This window comes from Sturnus vulgaris, chromosome 7, assembly GCF_052056855.1.
Source record: "Sturnus vulgaris isolate bStuVul1 chromosome 7, bStuVul1.hap1, whole genome shotgun sequence".
In the NCBI taxonomy this organism is placed as follows: domain Eukaryota; kingdom Metazoa; phylum Chordata; class Aves; order Passeriformes; family Sturnidae; genus Sturnus; species Sturnus vulgaris.
In genome coordinates, this window is record NC_142249.1 from 6,567,764 (window position 1) to 6,580,206 (window position 12,443).

At 43.5% G+C, this 12,443-nt stretch overlaps 1 protein-coding gene across 4 annotated transcripts in view; it reads left to right on the forward strand.

Moving 5' to 3' along the window:
* Window positions 1-12,443, forward strand: part of IKZF2 (IKAROS family zinc finger 2) — a 117,764-nt gene that overhangs the window by 58,797 nt on the left and 46,524 nt on the right. For 3 of the 4 annotated variants that reach the window (XM_088167655.1, XM_014881978.2, XM_014881985.2), the window contains one exon: window positions 3,065-3,331. In XM_088167655.1, coding sequence (XP_088023781.1) covers window positions 3,065-3,331 — 267 coding nt within the window. The remainder of the gene's footprint in view (window positions 1-3,064; window positions 3,332-12,443) is intronic. The other variant, XM_088167656.1, reaches the window with a different exon arrangement.

Here is a 12,443-nt window from a genome sequence, read left to right on the forward strand (position 1 = left end):
TGAACATCTCTTTTTCCTTTACAGGAGAGTTCATTGTGCTCCCTTAATGCTGTAGGTGAAAACAAAGACAGTGCCACTACTAAATGATTGCAGCTTCTGAGGCTGGCTGAGAACTGAGAAAACAAACTATGTGCAATTTAAGTGCCTGTTTGTATGCAAGCTACCACACAGGCTAATATATATATATCCACCTGTATGGTGTAAGGCAGAGGAGAAAACCTGGTTTGCAAAGCCTTCACAACGAGCCAAGGAGATCCCTGCTCCCCTCCTTGGAGACCTGTGGCTGGTCCCAGCTGGAGGAAACCTTTCCACAGCTGCCAGAGGGTTTCTGAAAATGGCACTGGCAGTGCTCCGTGTGCATGGAGGTGAGGGAAGGAGGGACAGCAAACAGCCTGCACAGCTCATAGGACAGCTGGGATGTTTTGAAGGATGCAGAGTGAATTCCTTGGGCTTTGTGAGCTCTGTGTGTGTGGGGGGGGGAGGCTATGCTCCAGGCACTTGGTCGTGCTCCTTCTCCTGTTGTATGGAAGTGTCATTCAGCAGAAAGAAGTGCTAGGAGAAGGAAGATAAAGTAAGTGGTCTTCCCATTTGTAAGCTCTCACAGCCTTGAGTGCTGAGCAGGCAGAGCTCCACAGCTGTGAATGGGAAGTCGTGGTGCTCAGCACTAACTGCACTCAAGTGTTTATTATTCCAAATCAGAGAAACAGACAAAAATTGATATATGTAAGAAGACACGTAAGATTCAAGACTTTCTCTTGTGACTACATGTCAATATGCACATTTGGGATGTGGCTTTTGGATATTTTGTGCAGTACCGTGCTAGGACAGGGTGCAGGCTCGTGGCAGTAACCTGGGGTTTTAGATGAAGAGCACAGGGCACTGTTTCTGGCTCTGCTGTAGCTACTTGTGTGGCTGAGTGTATTAAATCCTGCTCCTAAAGCCAGCGAACCGTTTCTTTGGGCTTCATTCTCAGACTTGCTGAATACCCCAAAAGGCTGCTATTATTAGAGGGAACTGCCATTCCTTTGCTCTGAAAGTGGGCTGCCCATAAATCACCAGTGTGTGCTTTCCATGGGGAGGTGGGTCTGGCACCTCGGCTCTCTCCCTGACAGCCCACGGAGCTGCCAGAGCTCCTGCTCTTCCTCCTTTCTGCCCAGCCCCTCCACAAGGCTAGATCCTCTCGCTCAGAAGGCTGTTGGCTGTGCCACTTGGGCTCAGCAGCAGGGAAGGATGGCTTCCAATGGCTTGTCTTGCTGCCCTGGTGGGGCCAGTCCCCTCCTGCTCCCCAGGCAAACTGCCTCCTCTTGACCTGTTTCTACCCAGGGCACTGCCTGGGGCCACGTCCTAGCTGACCTTTCAGTCTGGGCTGTTTTTTACTCTTTTAAGAACAATAAATGCATCTCTGTAGCAATAAAAATATTAATTCCTTTCTGTAAGTGCTGCACTCAAATATTTTGTAGTTACCATTTGGATGGTGGTGCCTGTGCTGATACTGCTCTGCTGTGATCTGATGCAGCAGTGTCCTTGCTCTGGATGGGCTTTGCTATAATAGTGCTTTCTTTTCGTTTCTTAGCTCCCATTAGTGCCTTGATGAGTAGTGAAAGATGTTTCAACAGTTTTATGATTAAAAAGGAACATCTTACTTGGTCTCTGGTTGCTGAACCCTGTTCATTATGCTTTCCCTGGTAGTAACAGCAGTGATTTAAAGTTGCAGCATCAACATCAGTCTCTGAACCCTGTGTTTTCTGGAAAGGGGAAGAAAGGGAGATGAAGGAGGAACTCTAAATAGTAGCATTTTTTCTTCTGATATTTCCAGGCCAGCTGTTTGAAAGTCTGATGCCTCACAGTGTTTAGTTATAATTGTCATTGGGTTCCTGGATGGGGACCCTTGGAAGTTGCCAAGGAGTGAGAGTTTGGTGACACCAGGCAGGCCTAGGGCACAGATCTGTGCTCCAGGTCTGCTGCTGTCACCAGCACTCGTGCCAATGGCCTTAGTACAGAGGTCAAAGACTGCTTAGATATGAAGGCTGAATCACCTCCTTGTTAAACCCCTCAGCAGGATCAAGGCTTAGGGAAGCAGACACGTGGGCTTGCCTTCTGGCTGACACTGTGGATGGAGGCTCTGACTCTGGCATGGGCCTTTCAGCAGGTTCAGCCAACTCTTGGGGCATTGAAATGGGGGCATTTGGTGATCACAACACCCCTGCACTGACACCCCTGTGTGAAAAAGCCTGGCCCATTTGTTTTCTTTAAAGGCTTGCTCATCCCACAAGCTCTCAATGGTTAGAGGAGGTTTATCTTGTCACCTGAGGATCACAAAAATCAGCAGTGAGCCCGCCAGTCTCACCAGGCAGATGTGAAAGGTGCCTTCAACTGCACGTATTTTGCTTGCAAATATAAATAATCCAGCAGTGTAGGTCTTGCTGCAGCCCTGTTTGCCTTGGCTGTGTCCCATGGATGTGAATCAGAAGGTGGGAGCAAAAAAGCACTGGAGGCTCATCCAGAGACTGGTCTCCCCTCCATCAGGGAACCTGTCCGTGCAGGCAGGGTGATTTGGAGATTACTGGCACAGCCCACAAGCCTGGCTTCACTAGATCTTTGCATTTGGAACAATCCCACTTTGTTTCCTTGTGCTGTGCCTTTGGGAGCCTTACCTCTTGGGGCACTGGGCAGGGTTAGGGTTGCCTGGAAGGAACAGCTCTGGCTTTGGCTTTGGCTCCTTAAGAAGAAGACAACTCTCGTGGTTCAAGTGGAGAAGCAGGAGGTCAGTTAATCCTGCTGCATCTCTACAACTTTTGTCAGCTGTCTCTGTCACACTGTACCTGAGTTCTTAAACTTAGATAGAAATCAGCAATTGGAAAAAGACCAAAACAAAACAAAAACTTAAAGAAATGTGCTTTCTTGTAACTTGTGATGCCATCACCACCGTGAGACTCTCATGATGATTTGAGCTTCAAGGCTGTGATTTAATATTGATAACAGTAAAAAGTTTATCATGATATAAGTAGTTGGGAAGTTGGGAAATACATGCGTTGAACTTAATTTTTTTTTTTTTTCATTTCAGCAAATTCAGTAAAGCTAGAAATGCAAAGTGATGAGGAATTTGACAGGAAGCCCCTGATTCATGAAGATATTATCAGAGCTCATGATGGAGGAAGCAACCTGGAAGATCCCTTCATTGGGAGTAACGAGATGGTGGATAACAGAAAGATCCAGGAGCTATCAAGCGAGGGAGGAATCCGGCTTCCCAATGGTAAACTGAAATGTGACGTCTGTGGCATGGTTTGCATTGGGCCCAATGTGCTAATGGTACATAAAAGGAGCCACACTGGTAAGCAGCTGAAAGCAAATCTGTGGCGATGTTGATGTTACCTGACAATTCTTCTCTCTTCCCTTTTCATTCCTGGGGTAGCAGGAAGCTGGGGAGGGGGAAAATGGCCTGCACTGCTTTTGTTTCTCTTCCTGCTTTCCAAATTCTGGTGATGCTCTCTTGCTGGCAAACATGGTGCTTCCTTTACTTTGATTTCCAGCCTTTTGTTCTTAAAAACAGCACTAAAGTCTGGAAATTGCTTTTCTTATTGTTCTTGACTGGAGCAAGACGGTGGGAGTCATTCTCTGGCCTGGGAGCAGCTGGGTCATTCTGTTCGTGTGTGTGCAGTGCAAAGCTTTTGAGCTTTTAAGAGGAGTCTTAGATGTTCTTCCATTGGAGGTGCTCACAGGTGGACAAGACCAGCAGCTTCCTGGGGATCTCACACTTCTTTTGGAAGTGGCTGGGCCTGGGATGAGCAAACCCTTGAGGGGACATTCATTTCCCAGTAATCCTGATGCCAGGGTGGGCTTGCTGCTCACTGTGTGAGCACACTCAGCTGAACCACCCACCTGGCTCCCCCACACCATCTCAGTACCATTCTGGAGGCAGCTTTCAGTGCTTGGTCTCTCCATGCACTTGTATTTTTATTACCATTTGGAGTCCCAAACAGCTTATCAGGCTTGTGGGTTTGAGAATTTAAGAGGCAAAGGGAACCTCTGCAATATGCTGATTGGGCAGATCTTTGTGGTTTGAAAATTGAGGTCTTGAGCTTAAACTGGGGTATTTCAAGGGACTTATGGTAAAATGGTGTGCCCAGGAAGCTGGTACTCACTCCCCCGTGCTGCCCACTCCTCGGGTGGGAGCAATAGTCACCTCCAATAGAAGTACAGGTGGTGTCAGAAGATGATGTTCTCTGGTCTTGCAGTGGTGTACCTTTGATTCAAAAAAGCACTTAAGCTTGTGCTTAACTTTTATGAGATTTAAACACATGTAAGTCACCTGAAGGGCTTCAAGATACGCTTAACTTTGGATACACATTTAAATCTTATTAAGGTTAAGCACAGGTTTTTGTGGTGGAGCCTCAGCAGGTGTTTGTTCTTTGTATTTTTTAGATATTTTGCTTTTCACCTTTGCTATTATTTAATGGAGTGAGAGACTCACACTGGCTGACATCTGTGAGGATATAAAAAGAAAGGTGGAGTTTTAGAGTAGAGTAAGAAAGACTGTGTAATCCCTTTGTAAACCTGGTAGTTTGCAGTCCAGTAGTGTGCTCTTGATGGGCAAGAAATCAATAGAATTTCTGTACAGAGGAATAATAAATATATATTACATAGTTAATCTCCTGTATATGAGTTGTATTGATAAAAACTTGACCTAAGTGTGTAATGCAAATTATGGCAGAATCGTTTATGATGCACTCATGATTTCAGACAGGAATTACGAGAGGAGAAAAGCGTTAGCTGGAGAAGCAAAGCCTTGATTAACAATTTGATGTGCTGTTACTAGAAGAGGGAAAAAGAAACAAGAATGTAGCACACTAAGTCTCCAGCTTTAAACCTCCCAAAAAGTTTTCACTGGTGCTTGCATGTATCTGAGCATATGTATTGTAGGTGCATCAGAATCCATGTATTTGAACTCGAGCAGCTAAACTAGCTGTGCTAAATTTAGATTTAGGTACTTAATTAAGTGGTCTGCATTTCTGAGATACCGAATAGCTGGTGCATCTTTTAAATACAGGCAAGCTGCCTTTTTCATGTTGAAGAAGATGTGTAAATTCAAAGGGAAAGGAAAAAATCTCCTCTGCGTGCGGGTGAGACGGCCGTCTGCGGGTGCATGGGCAGCAATTGCATAACTGGTAGCTTTTTCCTTGGGGCTACTGCTGCTTCCTCAGAGAGCTCTGAGTTTTCCCATCAGAGCAGAGGAGCTGGGATGTGCTGTTCTATACAGATGATTTCAAGCATATAGAAATGGCATTTCTTTTAATGTGCAGCTCGGTGCTCTGTTCTCGGTAAACCAGTTGGCAAATTTTGAAGAGGATTTTTTTTTTCCCCTCCACTTTGTTTGTTTGTTTTTTAATACATGCTGCTACTTGGCTGTCCACAACAGAAGGAGAAGTTTGCTTGGATTTCCACATCCTGGATTTTAAGGCGTATTTTTAACATACTGGTATCTATCTTGTAAAGTGCAGTATTTTAAAATATATCGCCACTTCCTCAGCAGCGGGGCGTGATGGGCTGGCCCCAGCTCTGGAATGAGCCCTGACCTGTGGGTAGTCTGGTTTTGCAGCCCAAGGGAGAATGGTGGAGAGAAGGGAGGTTGTCCCTAGTGAGTGGAAACAGATGACATTCTTTATAGCTAATCCAACTGGCATGTACATCCCTACCTCTCAAAGCCAATTTAAGTATGTTTTGGGAGCTGAATCCTGCTTTGCTCTCCTCTTTAACTGCACACAACCAAAGCATGATCTGGCCAGTTGTTTGCATTGGCAAAGACTGAAGTGCTTTTCCCTTCCCCGAAAACCTGTCAGCATTTTATGTAAATCGCCCAAAATGCTGTGGTCCATAGCAGAGGCTGTAATTTGTGTGTGTGCTGGGATGAGTGCAGCTTTCCTTGCACTGGGGATCAAGGCTTGGCAAGAAGCTGTGCTGTGGGCTCTGGCTGTGCTGTGCACAGAGAGGGGCATTTATCCAGCTATTATTCCTGTGTTCCTGAAGAGCAGTTGTCTTCCCGGCTACATTATGGTAGTTCAGTCAAATGGATACAGGGATGGGGAAAATAATCTGTCGTGGATGAGGCCAGAGTAGGTGAGCTCTGATCCTGGTGTGCAATCACCCCTTCCTGTGATAGATCAAGCTGGGGATTGCCCATTCATCCCTCAGATCATGGTCCAAGTGATGCTCTGGTCTGCAGCCCTTCCACCACAGGGCCTGTGGCACTGCTGATTGTGCCAAACACTGTTTCTCTGAAAAACTGCTAATTGAGGTGAAGTGTTTTTGTAATCTGCTGGGCACCAGGAGAAGGGCTTTCTATTTATTTGTCATTGCTGATAGAAAATAAATAAAATGCGTGGTGTGGGAATTAAGCATGATGCAATCCCTGCATTAGTGAGCAGGGTAACCCCCTCCCTCATGTGCCACATCCTTGTGTCAGAAAAATAGCATGGGCTGGATTTATTTTCCTCTTATCCCATACTGTGTTCTTTTGGTCCAAATTTCACACTCCACAGAACATTCCTCAAGTTGCAGGATCAGTTTTTTGTTACTACAGGAGATGACTTGGTCTCAGAATATTGTCATTGGATACTCCAGGGATTTGTGCTTAGAGATGTAGAGGGAAGAGGGGAAGGAGAAGAGGCAAATAATCCCGGTTTTCTGAGATCATGAGAAGGAACATCAGTGACTTCTCACCTCTTTATGCTTTCTGCTGTGGGCCTGAATTAAAATTCCCTTGCTTCTTGTTTCTGGTAAAGCAGGAACTGTATTCTGGTGTAGCCATGCTGGTACTTCTGTGCTCTGTGATGTCTGTGTGTTTTTCTCCCTTTTGCTGTGAATTGTGACCTTTCTTTTATATTTTTTTTCTCTACTGTAGCACCCAATGCCTTATCTAGTTTGCTGCTAGGTTTTGTAATGCTTTTTATTTCTAAGGGAAGGCTGGCATCATAGAATCATGGAATGGTTAGGGTGAGAAGGGACCTTAAAAGTCATCCTGTTCCACCCTCTGCCATGGCCAGGGATACCTTCCTTGAGCCCAAGTTGCTCCAAGCCCCATCCAAACTGGCCTTGGACACCTCTGGGGATTGGGCTTGCACAACTTCTCATCCTCATTGTTTTATAAAATGCAGTTTTATATTATTAAGTATTAAATGCTTTCTCTGTATGGAAGCAGCAGCAGCACAGTGGCAAAGCACAGCCTGGGCAGAGGCAGTGGGGATGCCAGCCTTGCCCCACTCTTACTTTGGGCTGCTGGTATGTTACTTTTAGCCTTTTTTTGGGGTGTTAACTGCAGGATGGTCTCAGATCTTTGCTTGGACCCCACAAGCACTTCAATACCATGAGTCAGTGAAATGAGTTGTGTGCCCATGAGGGAGATGTTCAGCTTCTGCTTTAGCACCCATAGTGTTACAACTGAACATATGCAACCCTGGAACTCTGAATGCAATTTGACTTTTTTCCCATACAGAGTTCAAGTTTTTAGGACAGAAGTAATAAATGACGAAAAACCCAGTTGTTTTGTTTCATATAAAAGACTTGTATGCCTAAGCAGCTAACCAGGAGCAAATTTAAATAAATAGTCATATAAACACGTTTTGATGAACTCCACTGAACTGCCTCTCTCATTTTGCTGACAGAAAGGGGAATTTTAGTTTAATTTCTAATTTGTAACCTAGTGCAGCTTCCGCATTGTCTCTTGCAACATTAATAGATTTGGCGCTGTAACAAAAATTTTAGGGCTAAATTTCTTAAAGTCCACTTTTCTACTTAGGTTCTGAAGTCTAACTTCCTGAAAAGTCATCTCTTTTCCTGCTTAAGCATAAGGAAAGGGAGCTGAGATTTTTGAAGTTGCTCTGGACAGAAGGATATGTTTTACTTGCAGTACTCAATAACCAAACTCTTCTGATAGTTTTCCAAGTTCACTTAAAAGATTTTTCTGTCTTAAGAATGCAGTCATAAATTTGTACAGAGAACAATTGGAAATCACCCAGGATTTCCCAGGAATTTTTCATGAGAGATTTGTCACTACTGTTTTATAATAAATTTCCCTGTCTGGAAGGAGGTTTTTTCCAACAAAAATCCCTACTGAAATCACTGATTTCATGTGATGTGCAGGCTGTTGAGTGAATCAGATGGAACAGTAAAGAGGCATGCAGACGAGTTATGGTCCCGAGAATAACAAACAGAGAAATGGAGCAAGGTCTGCTGCTCTGTGTCTCGCTTGGGTAAATGCAGGTTGGAGCTGTCACTGTGTTGGGAGTACTGCTGATAATTCCCTTGTGTTCCTGGGGCAGAGCAGAATCACAGCACCTGCAGCATCTGATGAATTGGGAGAAATGTTTCATTTTAACAAAGTGAATATTAACAAAAAGCCTATTGTGGAAGGGTGAAAATCGGTATTATTAGTAAGAGCAAATACTTTCTGATGGCAGCATGGGTGCAGCAATTTTGTGTTAAGAGGCTGGAAAGAAAAAATCCCATTTGAGAAGTACTTAAGCTATACTTTGCATATCAAAAGTGTCTGCCACACAAAAAAGGTTGAGTTCCCAGATACACATTTAACCAGGAGAGATGTTGAAGTCCCTCTGGACCTGGGTTTTATGTAGCAGGACTGCTGCTGTAGGAATACCCTGACTGCGTTATTGAGAACCAGTGCATTAATTTGTGAGTCACTCCCCCTTTGATTTCAAAGGGACGAATGTTACCAGCCAAGGGCTAAGAAAATCTGTCTCCTTGGCTGCCAAATCTGTGGGCTCCACATCCTCAGCCAAATTTCTGTTTAAATACAGAAAATATCTCATCTTTGCAGCGAAAATATCACTGTTTTGCACTGATCTGAGATTCAAAGAAGGTTAACTCATACTGAAACTTCTGCACAGCACTTCCGTGCTGAGGTGGGAAAGGAGGGCTGCTGTGCAGGGAAACTTCCAATTAAGCAGAAAAAGGAGCTGGTTTGCTTTTTGAAACGATATTTGACATCTGTGAAATCTATTAGTCGGAAGTTCATTGGCTCATTTGCCTGGTTTCAGGTTGTATCAGCCAGCCAGCACTCGTGGCTTGTGCAGTGAAGTCTCCATCCAGCTGTCATGTATCAAAGCCACTGTGAAAGAAAGGCCCATGTCTTGCCTGTCCTGTCCTTCGGGGGTCCACTTCACCATTTATTAAGGATTTGTTTACATGAGAGCAAGTTAACCTGTGTACTTCAGATATTCATGGAACTCAAGAGCAGTAATTTTTCATCACTATTATTCATGATTCTTTTTCCTGGAGGAAACAGCATTAATGGATGCATGTTAAACAATGAGCTGTGAGGTTTCAGCAGTATTTTATTGTAATTCAGAGGTAAACATTGAAATCATACCTTCTGATTAATATTTTATTTAACTGTAAAATGATAAAACTCTATGGATGCATTTATTTATTAATTTAATTATTCTCTGGCACAAACCCCTGTTAAAAAGCCTTTAGGAAAGATAATACTTAGCAGCTCTGGCTTACCTTGCCTTGTCCATTCCTGAAGTAACTTAGATAATTAAATCCCCTCTGCTGGAAAGCAAGGGTTTTTTAGGCATTCCTGGTTCTGTCTGGCTTTAGACTCAAAATGTGCAGTTGAAAAGAAACATCTTTTTTGTTTGGTTGGCTCTCCCTCCCCCTCTTGCTGATCTGAAAGTCACTGAGTTGGAAGGTTTTCTGTCCTGGTTTAGCTCAGTAACAGAGAAGAGATTTAATACTTAAAGTAGACTAGAGATATTTTATAGTTAGGTTTCAGTCACATAGTTTCCAGTGCTGAAAAGCACAAAACTTGGTTAGTTGCCTTTCAGCAGAGTTCTTGCTTTATTAAATCTGTATAAGTACCTAGAGTCAAGCAGGAAATACCTAGCTGTAAGCGGTGGGGAAGCACACCATGCTTATAATTGTCATTACTCTCTTGGAGTCGTGTGTGCTACCTTTAATAGGTCCATAGTTCTGGTATGTCTGTGTTGCATCACTCCCAAAAACACTTTAAACACAATCAGTGACCATCATGTACAGAAAAACTGTGTTTAAAGACTTTTTGTGAGTGGATGTTTAGTTTGAAGTGTGATTGATTTCAGCTTATGGATAAAACCTCTTGTGTTTTCACAGAAAAGTGAGGGAAGTGAATAAGGATGTCAAGGTTGTTATTTTGTTACTGGGAAGTAATAATTCTGGAGAACAGTTTACAAAACTACCAGGAAAAGGCAGCGGGAGAAATAATTGGAGCACAGTCTTCTCAAGGCATTGAAGTGATAAAAAAGGCTTGTTTGCTAGTATCTGGAGTGGGCATCAGACAGCACAGTTCTTGGAAAACCAACAGAATCTTCTTGCTATGCAGTCCTTGCTTCTGTTTGTGCACCCTTCTATTGGATAATGGCCTCTCAGATTAGCTGTGCTAAATGTAAAAGCTGCTAATCAATAGCACGAAGGTGTGACCAAAATTGCATCCCTCAAGCCTGCGGCTTAAACAAGGAGCTGGAATCGAGTGATTGGACAAAAGTGTAACAAACACATCAAAGCAGCTATTTACCCGGAATGAAGCCAGTAGGAGAAATGAATTCAGGCTGGCTTTAAATAGATACAAAGGTTATTTAAGGTAAAGAGTGCTATTGGAGCAGATTCTGTCTGTTGCAAGAGAGGAGCAGACTACGGGTGATTTTGTGGTGAGTGTTTTCATGTCGTCTTTGCCATCAAACTGTGGTGCAGTGACTATTTGAATTCCTGACTGAAAGCTTTCAGCATCTCTAGAGCAGCCAGTTTTTGGAGGAGTAATACCTGCTCATATGTGGCCTCCAAAATGTCAGAGATAAGTGGGTGATGTAGTGGGTAAAACGCAGTAACTGCATAATTTTAAATACAGCAGGAGTAAAAGGAAAGACTTTAGACTTGGTAAGAAACGTGCTACCTTCTTTCATGTTGTCATCCTGAAACTGAAGCTATCATTCCAGAATACTCAGAAACGTGTCAAAGGAAAGGGTTTTGCCTGTTTTCTCAGACAGCAAAAGCAAAACAGAAAAAAAAAAAAAAGTGTATTTTTCTACTGCAGTCTCTTTTACAGATCTCTGTTATGGACATTTTGAAATGATATAAAAGAAGATAATGGCTAATCAGATCATTTAAGTTTAGTGTGGGAGTTTGAAAGGGAAACCACAAACTCTTTACCAATTCTAATGAGCTCGTGTTCAGTGTATTGGAAGAAGAGCTTTATGCTGTGATTTTTTCATTATTATTACTCCATAATGTTTTTGGTGAGATCGTAGGAACCTTAGTATCTCCTCTAGTACCTCTGTGGCAGCCTCAGATATGATTTCCATCTCCCAGATGTAAAATAAAGTCACCGAGTATGGCATCCACATGGTCCACCTTGTGCTTCCCTCCTGGCAGCATCGTGGTCCTGGCAGAGACTGGAACCACTGACACAAGAATTACTTGTGGGCATCTGTAAGAGCTCCCTCCCTCCCTCTCCTTCCATTTGAGTCTCCACGTGTGTTTTGGACTTCACCCTAGACAGACACATGAACTACTTTGATACAAATGTAGCATTCAATTTGTCCAGCGAGGGAGGAATTGTTTTAAAGCAATTGTAAAGGCTTTGAAGAGATGTGAAAGATCACAGAATGTTTTTGTTTTTTCACAAGATCTGTGCTTCACGCCACTGAACTCAAACTCAGAAGGTTCCAGCAGGGTTTGGCCAAGATTCTATAATAGGTGATGCACTGAAAAATGTGGATGAGGTCGCTCACATCTGAAATCTAATGATCAAGACCTTGTTGAGCTGAGGCCCTACTTGGTGTGAACATTGGGTAATGCTTTAAATTGGAAGAGGGTAGATTTCAATCACGTACTTGTAGAAGAAATTCTTCCCTGTGAGGGAGGTGAGGCCCTGGCACAGGTTGCCCAGAGAAGCTGTGGCTGTCTCGTCCCTCAAAGTGTTCAAGGCCAGGTTGGATGGGATTTGGAGCAATCTGGACTAGTGGAAGATGTCCCTGGACATGGCAGGGGGTGGGGTTGGATGGGCTTTAAGGTCCCTTCCAACCCAAACCGTTCTGGAATTGTGTGATCTAAAGTCCAGCTGCAGTAAAGCACTTGGACAAGTGGCTAGCATAAGTATATGCTTGTGTTCAATTGATTTGCTCAGCAGGACATAAGCAGGTGATTAGAGCTGACTGCCTGCACAAGACTGCTGGAACAGTCTGAGTGTCCTCAGCAAATGTTGGTGTAGAGTATGGCTTTGATAATGTTCCAGAAATCCTGTGTGAGTTCATCAAGGGTTTTCCTCTAAAAAATAATTTAAAAAAAAAAGATTTTTTTTTTTAATACACCCAATCCCCACTGTCTAAGGCAAACATGAAGGCTTAACATAAAAATAAGCTTTGGATGTGTGTATGAGTGTGTGTGAACACATG